This window comes from Orbicella faveolata, unplaced genomic scaffold, assembly GCF_042242905.1.
Source record: "Orbicella faveolata isolate gen_17 unplaced genomic scaffold, um_ofav_v1 contig_3, whole genome shotgun sequence".
Taxonomy (NCBI): domain Eukaryota; kingdom Metazoa; phylum Cnidaria; class Anthozoa; order Scleractinia; family Merulinidae; genus Orbicella; species Orbicella faveolata.
In genome coordinates this window covers 23,500,001-23,517,500 of record NW_028301558.1, presented here as the reverse complement: position 1 = coordinate 23,517,500, position 17,500 = coordinate 23,500,001, and the positions used below count along the sequence as shown (strand labels likewise).

Sequence of the window (17,500 nt, the reverse complement as noted above, 5' to 3'; positions counted from 1 at the left end):
ATTTTGGTTCCTATCATACAGACAGAATTACCTCGCCGTTGAACATCGGCGAGATTTTGGTTCCTTTATTATACAGAAAGAATTACCTCGCCGCTGAACATCGGCGAGATTTTGGTTGCTTTCTTATACTGACAGAATTACCTCGCCGCTGAACATCGGCGAGATTTTGGTTGCTTTCTTATACAGACAGAACTACCTCGCCGTTGAACATCGGCGAGATTTTGGTTCCTTATTATACAGACAGAATTACCTCGCCGCTGAACATCGGCGAGAAAGAGCGTATATATATGTTAATGTTATTTTGCATATGAAAGTAGTATTCATATATTGAGAACATGGCGTAATTTTTGCCGTTCTGTATATTGAAAGAATCACATAATATGTGTTTGTCTGAACGCCGATCACTAACTTCTATCTCTTAGTCTTCTATTTTAAGGTCATTGTTATGCTAATGACAACTTGTCAATAATATGGGCAAAATACTTTTAAAACATCATTTTATTGTTATTTTTATGTTGTGAACTGTAACTTTTATGTTTTGTTGAATCTGATAATTTTTATTTGGCGGGGCCTTGTCACCCATATGGCATTCAATAACATTTAGTCCCTTAAATTTAGTGAACATTCCTAGACACAGTAGTAATGACGTAAACGAAAATGCACAAATCGTTTTTAAAATTTCCTAATAATCCGAATTAATTTCATTACATTTTTAGTCGTCAGGTAAATTCATAGTACTCGCGACCACTTTTGAGTTAGTTTAAGGAAACTAAATTGCTATACAAAGAATATTCTCCGATATTAAACATTCTAAAAAATTAAGAAATAAAACTCTAAATTTAAGTGCGGCCCAAAACTAGCCTAATTAAATTGCATACTAAAATTGACACTAAAAATTATGAAATAAGATTTAAATACGGCCCAAAGCTAACCTAATTAAATTGCATACATGTCACTCACGAGTTACACCTGAGTTAAAATTGACACAGATGATCTGATAGCTAGGATTTAAATCTGCTTAATGAGGGTGCATGCATAATGTTCGATGGAATATCATTCCAGTCGGTTGTCTAGCGAGATGGCCGCGAGTCCATTATTTTAGCAGACCAAAGCAGCAAATTTAGTCTAGTATTTAAATTGGTTTTACTTTCCGCTGCTTTACTTTACTTTACTTTACTTTACTTCATTTCGCTTTACATCTGTAATGCTTAATTTTCCTAACAAATCATGAAAGTGCGTTGAGGTGCGATGTTCAGCAGTCGGGGTTACTTTGTGGCACGCGAAGGTATATTGAATAGATAAAAAAAAAAAAAAAAAAAAATTAAGCGCTGTTAACCAAGACCTGAAACGTCACTTATTAAGCATATTCAAGGTCTGGGCTGCCTGTGTCCCTTGTGCAATTACCATTATAATTACCTCGCCACTGATCTTCGGCGAGATTTCCGTCCCCTTGATAAAAGACAAGATAATCTCGCCGCTGAACATCGGCGAGATTTTGGTTCCTATTATACAGATAGAATTACCTCGCCGCTGAACATCGGCGAGATTTTGGTTCCTTATTCTACAGACAGAATTGCCTCGCCGCTGAACATCGGCGAGATTTTGGTTCCTATTATACAGACAGAAATACTTCGCCGCTGAACATCGGCGAGATTTTGGTTCCTTATTATACAGACATCTGAACATCGGCGAGATTTTGGTTGCTTTCTTATACAGACAGAACTACCTCGCCGTTGAACATCGGCGAGATTTTGGTTCCTTATTATACAGACAGAATTACCTCGCCGCTGAACATCGGCGAGAAAGAGCGTATATATATGTTAATGTTATTTTGCATATGAAAGTAGTATTCATATATTGAGAACATGGCGTAATTTTTGCCGTTCTGTATATTGAAAGAATCACATAATATGTGTTTGTCTGAACGCCGATCACTAACTTCTATCTCTTAGTCTTCTATTTTAAGGTCATTGTTATGCTAATGACAACTTGTCAATAATATGGGCAAAATACTTTTAAAACATCATTTTATTGTTATTTTTATGTTGTGAACTGTAACTTTTATGTTTTGTTGAATCTGATAATTTTTATTTGGCGGGGCCTTGTCACCCATATGGCATTCAATAACATTTAGTCCCTTAAATTTACAGCAGAAAAGGGTCATCAATAAACTTAGTTTCATATACCTTTTTCAGATCTTGCAGGTTCATATCTCTCAGATATGGAGAGTGAACTTAGTGATGACTTAAATGACGACAGTGTTATTGATGGTTAGTGTAAAGGAAAGAACATTTCAGGTTCTTAACCACTAGCATTCAATTTATGCCTGGTCCTGTCACAGCAAACAAAGGAAATAAAAAACATTTGTTAACAAGCCCTGCAGCTTTATAAAAAAGTCAAGAACAGCAATGCCCCTCCGTCCTTATAGGGCTTCAACTGTTTATCTAAATGCACCTCAGGTAAACAGAAACGTGAGCAACATGCTAATACACCCTGTAACATAAACGTCATTTAAGTAATAATGTGCCAACAACATAGTTTGCAGTGGTTGCGAATAATTATGACCCAAGTTGTGCTGACAACAGCTTATACAGAAACAGCCAGTACATGTAAGTCGGCCCCATTGTGAGCTCTGTATGCGTATTTCTGACAAAACCAAAGATAATTTATGAGGGACGACTTGCATGTACGCATTGTATTCTGTTCAAAATGCCTGTAGAGAAGTCTACCCCTTCCTCGCCCCCAACCCCCCCCCCCCTACAAAAAAGTCAAAAGTCACCAAAACCCAGACAAAGAAAGTACAGACTGTGCCAAGCCAGAGTCAAAGAGCGAGTTGAAAGCCAACATTCTCAGACTTAACTATGTTTTTACTTGTTTAGCACTCAAAGTGCCAGGAAAGAAGTCAAACCCTTCGAAAAAAACGCGTCAGTCGCAAAATCCCAGACAAAGAAAATGCAGACCGGGGAATGCCAAAGTCAAAGAGTAAGTATACAAAATGTTTACAAAAGGAGTTAGGAGCTTACTTTTAACTCCCAGAAAATGATAAATTACAGTTTTAACGAAGCGCTAAGAAGTTTCAACATAAACCAAAATTATTTTCTTTTGTATTACTAATGCTTTTGATAGGAGCCATGCACTTTTCACTAACTTATTTCGTTTGAAGCAAACCAGAGCAAAAGGTTTTTCCCTACAATAATCACGAAAAAAATTCAACCAAGTCAACTTCATCCCAACACTTTTCTATTGGTTTAAATCCTCCGTGTAACTCAATATTACGCTTATGTAGAACTCACTTAGCCTGTGTACAGAATTTGTGACGTGATTGTGGGAAGTTCTAAAGCTCTTGACGCCTTTTACAACCAGTCAGTCAGTCAGTCAGTCAGTCAGTAACTTTATTATTAACCAGGGGAATTTGTCGGGGAATACAAAGGAATATCACTGTTTTCAATTTGAAGGAAAGGGTTTGGGTAATTCGAAATTTTGTAAAATCTCACAGCGCTGACCACAGGGACGTCACAGGGATTTCCAACCCACACGTATCTTGGCCAAATTAGCTAAGTTCGCATGATTTGGTACTTAACATTTTGAAATGATGTCAAAATATCAACTTTTTGCACTCATACTACTTTATTGGTTTTGGTTTAACAAGTCGTTATCCAAATTTAGTTACGACTCTTAAGCTCTGTTGTTTTGCAGAGTCAGTTCCCCGTGTTTCATGGACAGAAGAAGGGAAGGAGGCGGTTTTTAAGCACCTTAGTTCCTTTGTCAGACAAAGACGATTTCCAGGAAAAAGGGACTGTGAGAACTGTATTTCAAAATCTAATGGAGCACTAGAACGAAGGGACTGGCGTGCCGTAAAATATGTTGTTAAAAATCAAGTAGACAAGAGAAAGAGGGTTCTTGCCCGTAAGAATAGCTAATTAGAAGGAATTGCGGGTGAGATGAGGGAAATCCCTTGTTCCGGCTACCCTTAATGGCAGCCCTGATACCGTGTTTAAATCGACCTCAAAAGCTGCAAAACTGGCGCACGTGCTGTTGAATATTTTGCGAAAAATCAGACTGACAAGAGAAAGAGGGTGCTAAGAATAGCTGATTGAACTGGTCTGTTTTTGTTATCTAAGAGCAAGATTACTACTGTTAGAGCGCTTTTCGAATGAGCGTCGAAAAACCAAAGTAACCACAATGGTCAATCAGAACAGTTATCATCACAAGGAGCCGATCAGAACTCAAAGAAAACGCGTGTAGAGACCTACCAAGACTTCTTGTAACCGGATCATGCTTTAGTCACTGCTTACAGTTTTAGTGAATTGTATTATTGGCTAGGATCTACAAGGCAACTTAAAATGTTCGGGCACAGGCGGCCCAAGCTCTCAATGTTATCCTTTTTTTTTTTTTTTTTTTTTTCCTTTTTATGCGAACGTTCAGGCTAACGTGACATATGGCATGTACTATTACATAACGACCGAATTTGACCACGCGAAACATGACTCCCGCCTTGCAGCATATGGAGGTGTTGTGTTTCAACGGTTTGAATTTATAAAGGTTTGTATGGGAATGCAACGGCTTTGCTTGAAAAGCCAATTATTCTTATATTTTGTGAATAAAATCGACTTACCCTGTTGCTGTGTTGTATTCTTTGTTGTTTGCCAGCTCCTCGGGTCGATCTAACGCGATTTCGGCGAGTTATCGTTCTGTGGGTTTCCACTACTAAAAGAAAGACAAGGCCGGACACTGATTTCCGGAGTGCCCGCCGCTCGAAGCGAATAAATCCACTGAAAATAACCCTGCCGGCTCAATTCCTCCGTAGAATCGAAGAAGAGATGTTGAAGTTCCATGTCAGTTCACTCGCTACGCGATTCCGTCCACAACGCCTTCGCTACGAAACATTTATTTCCAGATTGCTTCGCTCGCAAAGTCGAAAACAGCCGTGTCACAAAAGTTAGGACACTTTTGCGGTTCGCATAGTACGTTGGGTGACTAAACTAAGCCCGACCGGGGGTAGTCAGCAACGATTTGTCAACACGCAAACCAAAATGCTCCCCGGGTACCCTCGTGATTTATTTGACAAACCCACCAAGACGCGCATTGTTACCACCGACCAATCAAAATCAAGTCGAGTCGTGTTTACAAAATTTCAAACGTAAAACCTAATTTCCCTGAGTAGTGTGCTAATCTATCTCAGCTTCTATGCCAAACTAGCGAGACAATCTCAGATAGTGCAGAGCGCAATTGATAGCTCTGGTACAGTAGTCCCATAAGTACTCACCCCTGCTTGGTTCACTTCCGGTTTGTGTCTAGCTTGGTAGTCTGCTACGGCTTTTCCCCTTTGCAGTGTGTATGTTTCAAGGTTGTATTTTCATTCAAGGTCCAAAAATTACGGACAAATTAATTACTACTGGTGTTTACGTTGATTTTCGTTCATTTTAAATTCAATAATACGCTGAAGCAGCAAACGTGACAATTTAGCTCTTCACGCCAACTTTGTAACTTGATACTTTTGTTTTCCTCGCAAAGGCATGTAATATGAAACCCTTGTTTTCTCCAAAACATACGGAAGATGTCCTTGTTTTTTGGAGATAAATGAAAGAAAGTTAAATATCTTATGTAGTGATGAAGAAACGGAACAGAAACGATGTTGTTTTACTAAAAATGCAAATTTTTACGGATGAACAAGAACTAATTTAATTATCAGATAGTCACGGAATATCACTTTCTTTTTCTGTTGCTACCTTTGTTGTTAACAATAAAACAATTCAAAATTAACTCACAACGATATTGATGGCTGAGAAGCATTTCAACGAAAAGTATTGAAGATAAACAGCGCTACTTGGCCGATATGAATGAGTCTCCTCAAAGAATGATTAAATTAATTTGCGCTTTCATCAGGTGCCACGGCGTCTGCAGCAATATTTGAGCATTTTCCTGGTTTCTTTTGTTACAAATTTACAATTTGCGGAGTATTAAAGCCACTAACTTGGGAACTTTTTGATCTCTCTTACGGACACAATTAAGGCAAGAAATAAACAAGCCGCTAAGGAGAAACAATACATTTGAACCCTGACAAGCACACTATTGTAGATCGAAAACAGCAGATGATATTTGTTGAACCGACCTGTGTGTAATTCTAAAAGCTACGCAGCCACAGTAACGTTTCACTTTTGCAATAAAAAGGGACAATTGGTGCTACCTGAAAAATAACTGCCGTCCTTGGTCACATGACATGATATATAAAATACCGCGTGGAAAGATAGTGTATAACACTAACGATGCTAGAACGCATGCGTCTTACATGTTGAGCTCTAAGTTAAGGAAAACCATTCAACATTTGTGCGTGATTCCGTATGCAATGTGTCCTTCACCTAATATAGAAGCCACGAACGCTAACTAATCTACGCATGCGTTTAGGACAAATTGGTTTTGTTCTAAGGAGAATGGTACCACAAGGAGAGCAAGGGGTTACCTGAAACAAATATATAGCTTTGCGATGTTCAAAGCTAAGTGACGGCGATGGAATGTGTTTTACGTAGAGTACACATGTACCTTTCCCACCCTACCCCCAATAATTCCTTGCCTCTAGACTAATTAATTAATTGAAATTAATTAATTAAACAAACATTAAAGTTTACACCTTAGCGCCATAGGGCCATAGAGCCATAGCGCAATAGCGCCATAGCGACTTAGCGATTTAGTTCCTTAGCGGCAGGCAGCTCCCATAACCATCCCAATAGTGCACTCTGCACTAAAAAGTGATCTACGCCATAACGATGACTTCTTCATCGTGGAAATGGAAAACATGGTAGGTTTTGCAGTATACTCAACGCTCGACACCAACATTTATCCCCATCTCGATGTAGATTGAGACGTTAACCGTTCATATATTTTGTAGGTTGTTATCAAACTTCGAACACTGCGAGGGTAAACTGGTAGCAGTCCGGGAAATCCTAGCTGAAGGAGAAAGGATAAAGGAAAACTTTGCCTGTCCGGCAAGTTTGTGTTTGTTCGGCGTTTTAATTAAACAGATCTGGGGTGATAGAGTAAGGGTCGTCAAACGTGGTTCGCGAAAAGGAAGACAAAACTATTACCTAGGTCTTACGCGAAAATCATCAACAAGTTTAAATGATTCAATAGATGAAATCCAACAGATCTCGCAAAAAACCGGGTGGCATGTGGTGAGTGATCAGGGAGGACACTTCACCTTCGCAAGATATGAACACTGGTCATTCCGCAAACAGAGAGTGGTGACAGAGGTGAAATTTGCTGAAGAAGTTGAATCTTACTCCATCGTACTTACATCCCATGGATGTCAAATCGATCTTACAACGGTCCTTCAGTTAGAATATCTTGAGCAATCTCCTATAACGAAACGGATCGAATCAGTTTTAGCCTTCATAGATGCCTCGACCTTATGCTGTGGAGTGCCAATCACAGATGGAGAGGTTCTACATACCATGATCCCCCATGAAAGTGGTATTTTCTTTGATTTGTCTACAAACAGAACAACAGAAACTGTAGAACGCAGGGCTTTTTCGGCGAACTGTTCTATACTTTCAAGGGCAGGGCAGTGCTGCTACAATTGCAAAAACCTACACTATTTGGAAAAAAAAAATACGGAAAAGAAAACTAGAAACAAATGGGGTGATCAGCCCTTTCACCAACAAGCGCTTCCTCTCTAAGGAAGAAGTTACCGAGCAACTAAAATTGGAGAGGCAAGCAAGGTTAAATGCAGAAAAAAGAGAACGATACTGGAGAGAAAAGTTCGAGGCCGAGTGCATTGAGATGGAACATGATGACCATGCAGATTTTGCTAAGATGTTTGATGGAGTGGGTGATAATGTTCCTGACAGTATGGCTAGCCTATGGGAGCAGCAACAGAATCTTCTAGGATGTAAAAGTAAAAATGCGTACCGATGGCATCCAAAGTATGTAAACTGAAATATATAATATAGAACAATTCCATGTTAGTCATGCCAACCTCTTAAAACCAAAACCCCTTTCCCCTTACCCCCCCCCCCCCTCTTCCACTTCCACAATTCCCTCTACACATAAGCACTTTGTTTATCCTGAAGAGATATCCTTACACGTGCTACAATAACAAGGTAGTACTTAGGACCCCTTTACAAAAGTACTTAGTTTGGGAGGTCACTTTTCTGACTTGTGGAAAAGTAATTTCTATGTAATATGTAATTTGTGGAAAAGTAATTTTATATCCAGTAAAAGATTACTGGATATAAGTAACCACATTGGCAAGTATGAAGTGGTAAAACTCACTACAGCTTACTTAAATGACTGAAAGATGGTTCTACCTGAAATCAACAAATTCATTGTTGTAAATCTGTCACTAATTGATTATTTATGTTCATTTTGTATTATATATTTGCAGGATCATGAGATTATGCCTGGATCTTTATTGCAAAAACCCACATGTGCTAGACCCCCTCCGACAGTTCATTATTCTACCTAGCAATAGGAGAATAAGGTGAGGAACACATAATAATTGTACCTGTTGAATTGATTGCTTTGATCACACAAGTGATTGAGTGCCTCTTTTGGTAAGGCTTCATTGAAGTACTCAAAGGGGTTCAGACCAACCGTACACAATTTCCATGCAATCAAAAATACCTTGACTACTCATGAGTACTCCAAAACTAATTGTGAAAGCAAATACACTTAGCAACTTCAGGAATGAGCATCATACAATCAGTCCGATATGTTAGGTGTATTTTGTAATTAATTAACTGATAATTCCTCCCCTGACTGTAATTATACAATTTAAATTCACAATGAAATTCTTTAATTACTATTTGGAGGAACATAACATTTGAAATTTCACTCTGCTCTATGACTATAGAAGTTATAAGAACAAAGTTAAAGAGACTCCAGGTTGGAACGAGGAAGTACTTATGTGGTGCAGAAATGCTGCCCAAGAAAATGGTTTGAAGCCAGGAGATTACATGGGTGGTTTTGCAATTGATGAGATGAAGATCCAGGTAACATTAAAAAGCAAATCAATGCAATTGACATATCGTTTAAATTACAATAAGTTGGGTGAAGAAATCTCATCTTTCCTTTCAAATCTTTCTTTAGGAGAACCTAGAGATGACCTCCGTAGGTGGCAAGCATAAGCTTGTAGGCTTTAATTTGTTGTCCTAGGGAAAGGTCATGATCTCATGAGAACTTTGTCAGGTACTTGCTCTTCAAACACATGTAAATGGCATATTATTTACAGAATTCGATAATCAATGATTTTCTTTAAAATTTTACAAATTTGTATAGCACATTTGTAATGTTGAATTTCCAATTTTTTCATGAAATTTCCAAAACTTGTATTTCTGCTTAACTAAGAAAGATATACCTAGGCTAATATAGTAAGCCCTGTATTAAAATCTCTCTGACCTTCAATTAAAACAGTATTTTTACCCTTAAATTATGTTGAATAATATAAAATATATTCTCAATGGTTTTAAACTTTAACGTGATTTATAGGTGAGGGCAGTGAACCAGAACTTGCAACGCATGTGTTACAGTTTGTTTTCCTGAGTGACGGTGGCTTCAGGTTTCCCATTGCACAATGGCCATCAGCAAACTGCACACCCAGTGATCTGTACCATCTGTTCTGGGAAGGAGTCCTAAAGATGTTAGAAATTGGATTTGAGTAAGTGAGTCAGTTACTTTTCATTTAGCTGTATACTTCCAGACAAATGGAGACAATTAGTATACAGCAACAGAATGTGGACTTCTTAGGTTAAAACATGTGTCTGCACACATGTTTAGTTGGTTGTATCTAGCTTGTTGAATGTTTGTGTATGGTCAGACTTTTCAAAGTTCAACTTAGAACTTTCACCTGATGGGGGAAAACTATGTTGAAAGATAAGTACGGGTAATGGTTAAAAGACTGTAGAGGGTTAAATATTATAGTTGAATTCATGATAGTTATCAGCCTCTTTTTTAATATAGGATATACTGGTGTGTGCTGGATGGTGCAGATTGTAACAGGCAGTTCATCAAATTACATTTTAAGAACAAGGACCCTGGTGATAACAAGTTTGTAACATCAAACATTTACACTGGTTGTCCTATGATATTTATCATGGATCCAAAGGTAAGTTAAAAAAGGTTAAGTCTGCATATGAGCCATTAGTGGCCCACCAGGCCAGAGCTTATCCGGGTTTCTGAAACATGAATCGAGAATTGAGAAAACTGAGAAGAGGATTTAAATCCTTTCTATTTACTTCCATCATTCACCTGGTACAATAATTAAGTCTTCTAGTTAAGATAAACATGTTTTGATAAAAAATCTCTCAAGACCTATTAAAGCAGCTATCACCAGTAATTTTTTGGGGGCTAACAAAAATATCATATATTCAACAGCATAACATAAAGAAACTCAGGAATAACATCTACAAGAGCAATAAGAATGGGAACCCCAGGTGCCTCAAAATTGGTGGAAAGTCAGTCACCTGGAAGCATTTCAGAAGTGCCTTTGACTGGGACCAGCAGAGCTTCTCACTCCCACTACATGAGAAATTGACCATCCAACACTTAGACCTTGATTCAGCCAGTATAATGAGAAACAAACTTGCTGAAGATATGATAGATGCCAAGATGTTGTTTCTAATGCAGGTGATTATTTTGTTGTGATGCGTGTTTGATTATATGCCTATAAGATTATATTGTTTCTTACGAAAACAATTAGTTAGTACTGGTAAATATATCTGTCAGGTATGCATCACTTTCTGCTATTATTAAACAATTTTTTTTTTTTTAATTCATCAGAACTTGATATAAAAACCCAAAGACAATTTTTAAATTTGTTGTTTTTTGCCACAGAAATGGTTTCCAGCAATTTAAAAATTCTTATTACCTTCCATCAACACATGCTTAACTCATTGTATTTCCACTTTCTCTGTGTTCTGCAGAAGTACCAGGAACACCTGAAAAAGATTGGAAATGATGGCGATGATTTGGATGCTGTCATAGAGCTTCTTCAGCACACAAGCGAAATTGTCAGCTTATTTAATGATAGGCTTTACATCAATTCATCTGAGGACCTAAGACTTCACAAGCTAAACAAGTTCTATAACTGGATGTGCCACTGGGCCAATGAAACTGAAGGAAGCAGCAAGAGCTTCATCTCTTCTAAGTTGTGGTTTGATCTGCAATCAATGTGCCTTGGATTCCAGTCTCTGGTCCATTACAAGATGACTAGATTCCCCGTCACAGTAATTAAACCTGCGATTGTAAATCAAGACTGTGTGGAGAATCATTTCTGCCAGATACGTTCATGCAATGGCCAGAATGATAATCCCACCTTCTTGCAGCAGAACTCCATCAGACTGGGCCAAACAACCATTAGTACAAAGAGCAATGCATCTTGTAACAGCACCAATGTGTACATAAGGCCATCGATTGAAGGAATGAATCGAAAAAAGACTCTAAAGTGACTTTCTTTACTTGGTTTTTGCATTTTTCAGTTTAGACTGGCTAGTATTTTATGCTCATAAAGTACTTAACTTGCAGTCAGTAGTATTAAAAGAACCATTACCATTTAAATTAATGTCATTACATTTACCTCTTGATAAACGGATTCTGATGTGTCCATCGTCAGATTCTGATCTTTCTGCTACCTGAAAAATTCTGTCATCCACCGGAGATGTAAATGGAACAAATATGTGCTGTGTAATAGCATTCAGCAGGGCTTCACCAATAACTGTCTTTGTTGAGCTTGCAGAAACCCTGACATTATACGCTTCACAAAGTGCAACCAACTGTGATTTGCTGTACACACGACTCAGTGGAGCAGTGCCTTGGTGCTGGTTAACAAAGGCAACAAGACGACCATGAGAAACTTTCTTGTTGTCGCTTCGGTCTCGGAGAATTTCCTATAAGAAGAAAAAAAGATAGAACAACCCTATAAAACAATAATATTTATTTTTAAAAAATAAATTAAGTTTGTTCGAGTAACAAATTAGCAAATTGCTAATTCAAGAAGTACCTGGAATGATACACTGTCACTTTTCTCTTTGTTCCTCTTTTGCTTTTGCAAAACTCGTTTCCGTAGTTCCGCACTCTTCCTCACTTGGCATTCTCTCAGGAAAATCTCTCAGGAACTGACATGCCCCCATGTTTACATAGTACAGCAATATGTCTGACAGAAACTTCTCAATAAGTTCCTGTTGACAACAAAAAAGATTGCCTTTATTTAAAATAAATAATTTCAGTACCTCCATTTAAAGGATTTCGTAATTTATATATTACGGATCACCAATAAAAGGGAGTCGCCATCTTAGTTTATTATTAGTTTCCAGTCTTTATCTACCGTTCATGAAGCTACACGTGCTAAACCGTACACGTGCTATTATTTTCGGGCAAATTTTTTTTTTTTCTTTTTGTGGACGAATATACTTTAATACCATAAAGAAATCAAATTATTACCTTGTATTTACAGGTATCCTCATTTTCAAAGCACTGTATCCAGCTCGTCTTCAACTCATGATCGCCTTTCAATTCAGCCATGGCCATTTCCACCATTTCTTCCCGTGCACTTTTCAAAATGTGTAAATTTAGTAATTTCACTCTCCTTTTCTCTAGTTCCATAAAGAAAATGTACGCCTGGTCTGAAATGTGAAGCAGTCCTCTTTCACGGTACTGTCTCCCTTCGGTCACTTCTAGCGTGTCAGGAAACATTGAATTTTCTTCCAGTTCTGAGTACGGTCGTATGACGTTCTCTTCAAGTAATTGGCAAGCTATCTGCTGGGTTTCAACTCTGGCCAGAGTGGAACTGCACTTCGTAAACACATTTCCTTGAATGTATTTTCTGTAACGATTCAGAACCTTCCTCACAGCCCAACTACCAACATGCCGTACTTTTGATCTACCTACTCCACTCATTTGATCAACATCAAAATCGATGGTTTCCTCCTGTCGTTGCTGTTTTACAACAGAAACCAACTGTTCCAAAAATATCCGGTACACCGAAGTTGCCAGCTGAACTGCCACAGCCCTTTGTGGTGGCGTGCTTGCCGTTGCATCAAATAAAGCACAAACGTACCGTGAAAAATCAATACCGATAAAAAACTTATGCAGACTGGACGTCACTGCGGTAAACCCTTGACGGCCAATTTCAACTAAAATCTCGTCTGGATTTTCGACCACGTGGTTTTCTACCATTAGGTAATAATGGAACCAAACTAGCTTCGCGAAGCATTTCACCTTTTCTAAAGAGCTTTCACTTAGCAAGCAATCAATTGCATTGTTCTTCTCTTCCCAAAAGGTGGAGACAGCATTTGATTTCATGGATGGCAATAAATTCAGGATGCTCGTCATAACTTCTTGAGGGGGAGTTGCGAGAATAGACTCGTGTGTCAACAGCTGGCGGTACACTTCCATCAATTCCATCGGAATTGCCACCTCATCGTCTTCAAATGACGCTCTTGCAGGACCATCCAGCAGTTCTGAAGGAAAAGAGAAAGGATCATCGTCTTCTCCATACTCGTGATATCGATCTTTAACGGAATGAAAAATATCAGAATTGACATTTTTTGTTTCGGCAACATGACATGTCCGCGACTGGGGCATCGAGATGTTGCGAGGAGCAAATTTCTACTGCTCTTCTTGGTGGTCTTAACAGCTGCCGAGGACTAAAATCTAGAATCTGGATATGTTCAGGAGATTTTACTCTTGAAATAGCAACATAAATTAAACCGGAAACATACTCTCGTGAGCAGTGGACAATGGCAGAAGCAAGAGTTAGCCCTTGAGACTTATGGCAGGTAACGGCATAAGCTAAAACAAGGGGAAACTGTGTGACGCCTCCCATTTTTTGCCCTGTCAAGTTTCTCTTGATCCATGTCTGCCGGGAAATCTCCACCACACCAACATCCTCAAAGAAAACCAAAAGATCGTCACCCCGAGCACCAGTAAAAACACCCACACTTCCATTCTTTAGGTTTTCTGACAAGTTCCACACCAGCATAACCTTACATCCTCGCTTCAGTTGCAATACTTCCACCCCTGGCCAGCTCATGCTCCTGGAATTGTCATTTTCAAATGATGCATTGTAGACCAGAAGTTCTCCTGGTAATTTGTCAAGTTCCTTTCTATTCATCAGTGTCACTGGTATTTTGCGGAAAAATATGTGCGTGGTACTTTCCTCTACGTCTGCAGACAAATTTCTCTTCAAGGAACAAATATATTCCTCAGAATCTTTTGAACACCGACCCAGCCTTATCTCAGCAAGAGCATTTAGGAAATGTTTGTCGTTTTCAGATTGGCGCATCACCTTAGTTAATGCAAAGCGATGGCTAATCGCCAAATCAAACAAGGGTGACTCGAACATGTAACACCCTTCATCAAATATGTTAGGGACGGGCTGCAACTGCAGGAATTCTCCTACAAGGATAAGCTGTTTTCCAGCGAATGGTAGGGTACGACTTACCTGATCATCTTCGAGTTCGTGGTGAAGGCAGTTCACAAGTTCAAACATCCTCTGGCTAGACATGCTTGCCTCGTCCCAAATTATCACGTCGATAGCCCTAACGCGATCGCAAACTACAGAGTTGGCGATAGAACGGTCGATCAGTTGACGCCATGGCAAATCAGCAGTCATAAGACTGTAGAACGAGTGAACTGTCGATGCAATTCCACGATCATACACTTGGCAAGAAATACCACTAGAGCAGACTATACCCACAATTCTTCCCCGTGCATTGAGTGTCGCTATTATTCGCTTGACAACCTCACTCTTCCCCGCTCCAGCTTGACCTGTGATCAGAAGGTTATGGCCTTCGGCGGCAAACTTCAAGATTTCTTGCTGATCGCCATTCAATTGAATCCTGAAAATGGCACCAGAAAAATTCGAAACCATTACAATCGAGCAAAATCGTGAGGTGCGAAAAACATGTGCGAATTTTTGCGAAAGTCAAAATTACGCGTTCAAAAGCACAAAAAAAAACTGAAATCAATGTACTTACATCATGAACAAGAAGAACTAAAACTTTCTACTACCACATGACGTTTAGAAATAAGATTTTTCTAAGAATACTGAAAAGAATAAGCTGAAGAATTGCCGACTGGATGCAATGGGTTTCCTCTGACTTTGTGAGATCTTTCATTTGTAAACACCACTCGACTTGATTTCGATTGGTCGGTGGTAACAATGCGCGTCTTGGTGGGTTTGTCAAATAAATCACGAGGGTACCCGGGGAGCATTTTGGTTTGCGTGTTGACAAATCGTTGCTGACTACCCCCGGTCGGGCTTAGTTTAGTCACCCAACGTACTATGCGAACCGCAAAAGTGTCCTAACTTTTGTGACACGGCTGTTTTCGACTTTGCGAGCGAAGCAATCTGGAAATAAATGTTTCGTAGCGAAGGCGTTGTGGACGGAATCGCGTAGCGAGTGAACTGACATGGAACTTCAACATCTCTTCTTCGATTCTACGGAGGAATTGAGCCGGCAGGGTTATTTTCAGTGGATTTATTCGCTTCGAGCGGCGGGCACTCCGGAAATCAGTGTCCGGCCTTGTCTTTCTTTTAGTAGTGGAAACCCACAGAACGATAACTCGCCGAAATCGCGTTAGATCGACCCGAGGAGCTGGCAAACAACAAAGAATACAACACAGCAACAGGGTAAGTCGATTTTATTCACAAAATATAAGAATAATTGGCTTTTCAAGCAAAGCCGTTGCATTCCCATACAAACCTTTATAAATTCAAACCGTTGAAACACAACACCTCCATATGCTGCAAGGCGGGAGTCATGTTTCGCGTGGTCAAATTCGGTCGTTATGTAATAGTACATGCCATATGTCACGTTAGCCTGAACGTTCGCATAAAAAGGAAAAAAAAAAAAAAGGATAACATTGAGAGCTTGGGCCGCCTGTGGTTCGGGTTACAGTTATGAAGAATACACCATAAACTTTTAGATGTAAGCCTATCCCAGAGTACCCACCCACTTCTTCAAGTCTCCTTTTCTCCACAAGACTATTTCCTATAAGAAACACAAGCCTGCATAAGAGAAGCCTCATGCACAACAAACTTTTCTCGACAAGTCCATTTTCAAAAGAAAGTAGACAAGGGGAGAAGCCTAACTCTACTCGACAACTTTTTCTACATACGATTATTTTCTTAAAGACAAGCATACTAACATGCAGATTTGAAAAGAAACTTGTCATAATACAGCTCCTAGAGGCATGGACGTCAGAAATGTTGTATGTCACATACACTCCTGGCCAAAATTCCTATGGACACTTGACAAAATACCAACTGTGCCACATGATTTTGAAGTGACATGAAGTGGGAGATCATTTTCAATTTTCGAGACCCTCTCCCCCCACAAAACAATGTTGGAATAGTGGGTCAATTTGGATGGATCAACTCAGCATTGTGTTGGGGGTGGAAGGGGGAGGGAGAGGGGAGGTGGGTGAACAGAAAGACCATATGTTGGCAAAAGTGCAAGGTGTTTTGGCCAGGATTGTACATGCATGAGTTTCCAGTGGCAGTGGAATCTCACCACTTGAATTGGTGGCACCATGTTAGTAAAATTGTTGTAATTGTAATTGTGTCTGTATATTGTACAAAGATCTCGCCAAAAAAAAGCCCCAAGTGAATAATTTCGTGAGAGTGGTGTTGACTTCGGAGAATACAGTGCGGGCTAGTGAAGAGGTACTTGAAGTGGAGGTAATAGGAGTAAAATTGATGCTCTTATTAAGTAATGAGATGGTTTCTGGTGGTAAAGACGTTGTGGTGACATTGTGAATTTTGTTTGTCGATGACAGTTTGTCCTTTTCTTTCTTAATTAGTTCAGTAAGTTGAAGTTGAAGATCCAGATCTATGAGGTTAGCTACATTAGTAAAGAAGAGGTTGAATCTTGAGTTGAAGAGGTTGATGAATTTTCTGTAGATTGCGTTAGCCTTGTTGAGTTGTATCCGTAGTCTGTGTCCTTTGTGGTAGTTTTTGAGGAAAGAAATTCTGTTTGAGTGAAAAGCACGTTGAGAAAGTTTGATGTCCATGATTCTTTTTTGAAGTGATGTATTGTGATCTTTAAGAAATTGATTTCGTTTTGAATGTTGGATGATAAATGAATCAATAATGATGATGATGGTGATGATGATGATGATGATGATTTCGTAGAGGTGGAGATGACAGGGTTACGATCTTTGCAATACTGGGTATGGATATCACATTGGAGTTTATAAATGAAAGCTGAATTCTGTTCCTTTAAGGCAATTAAACTGTTAACTTTAAAAAGTAATCTTTTCTGTTTGGTTGGAAGGAATGATGATTTGAGTGTCTTCCATTTCCAAGCTCTGGCACACTTGGGCTTGAAATTAAGTGGAATTTTATTCGGTTTTTTCTTGCCCTATTGTTGTTTTTTCTTGAGTTTGTATTTCTGCTTTCTGACCTTGTTTCGTTCTTTTCTTTTACTGTTCAAGGATGGAGAAGGTAATGATTGGTTAGGATTCAAGAGATCCATAGAGAGACCTGAAAGTGGGGAAAAGAGTA

The 17,500-nt window shown here is 39.1% G+C and overlaps 4 protein-coding genes and 1 pseudogene across 6 annotated transcripts in view; 4 read left to right on the top strand and 1 right to left on the bottom strand.

The window, feature by feature from the left end:
* The first annotated feature begins 2,221 nt into the window (after positions 1-2,221).
* On the top strand, positions 2,222-9,122 carry LOC110048703 (uncharacterized). The gene is made up of 6 exons (XM_089297405.1): positions 2,222-2,270; positions 2,880-2,982; positions 6,887-7,034; positions 7,513-7,919; positions 8,381-8,476; positions 8,849-9,122. Exons 1-6 carry the CDS (start codon positions 2,222-2,224, stop codon positions 9,120-9,122), a joined length of 1,077 nt encoding a protein of 358 aa, XP_089153531.1.
* A 45-nt stretch (positions 9,123-9,167) lies between these two features.
* Positions 9,168-10,119, top strand: LOC149106933 (uncharacterized). The gene is made up of 3 exons (XM_089297404.1): positions 9,168-9,183; positions 9,484-9,652; positions 9,955-10,119. Exons 1-3 carry the CDS (start codon positions 9,168-9,170, stop codon positions 10,106-10,108), a joined length of 339 nt encoding a protein of 112 aa, XP_089153530.1. The 3' UTR covers positions 10,109-10,119.
* Positions 10,120-10,468: 349 nt separating this feature from the next.
* On the top strand, positions 10,469-11,441 carry LOC149106932 (uncharacterized). The gene is made up of 2 exons (XM_089297403.1): positions 10,469-10,620; positions 10,917-11,441. Exons 1-2 carry the CDS (start codon positions 10,564-10,566, stop codon positions 11,439-11,441), a joined length of 582 nt encoding a protein of 193 aa, XP_089153529.1. The 5' UTR covers positions 10,469-10,563.
* Positions 11,442-11,820: 379 nt separating this feature from the next.
* On the bottom strand, positions 11,821-14,268 carry LOC149106931 (uncharacterized; annotated as a pseudogene). The gene is made up of 2 exons (XR_016209608.1): positions 11,993-14,268; positions 11,821-11,879 (listed from the first exon to the last, which is right to left on the bottom strand). The product of XR_016209608.1 is annotated as an uncharacterized LOC149106931 (transcript).
* Positions 14,269-17,339: 3,071 nt separating this feature from the next.
* LOC110048655 (small cysteine-rich protein 6-like) overlaps positions 17,340-17,500 on the top strand; it is a 9,667-nt gene continuing 9,506 nt past the window's right edge. For both annotated transcript variants that reach the window (XM_089298840.1, XM_089298839.1), the window contains exon 1: positions 17,340-17,500. This exon is cut by the window's right edge and continues 15 nt beyond it. The gene's annotated coding sequence lies outside the window, so the exon portion shown is untranslated.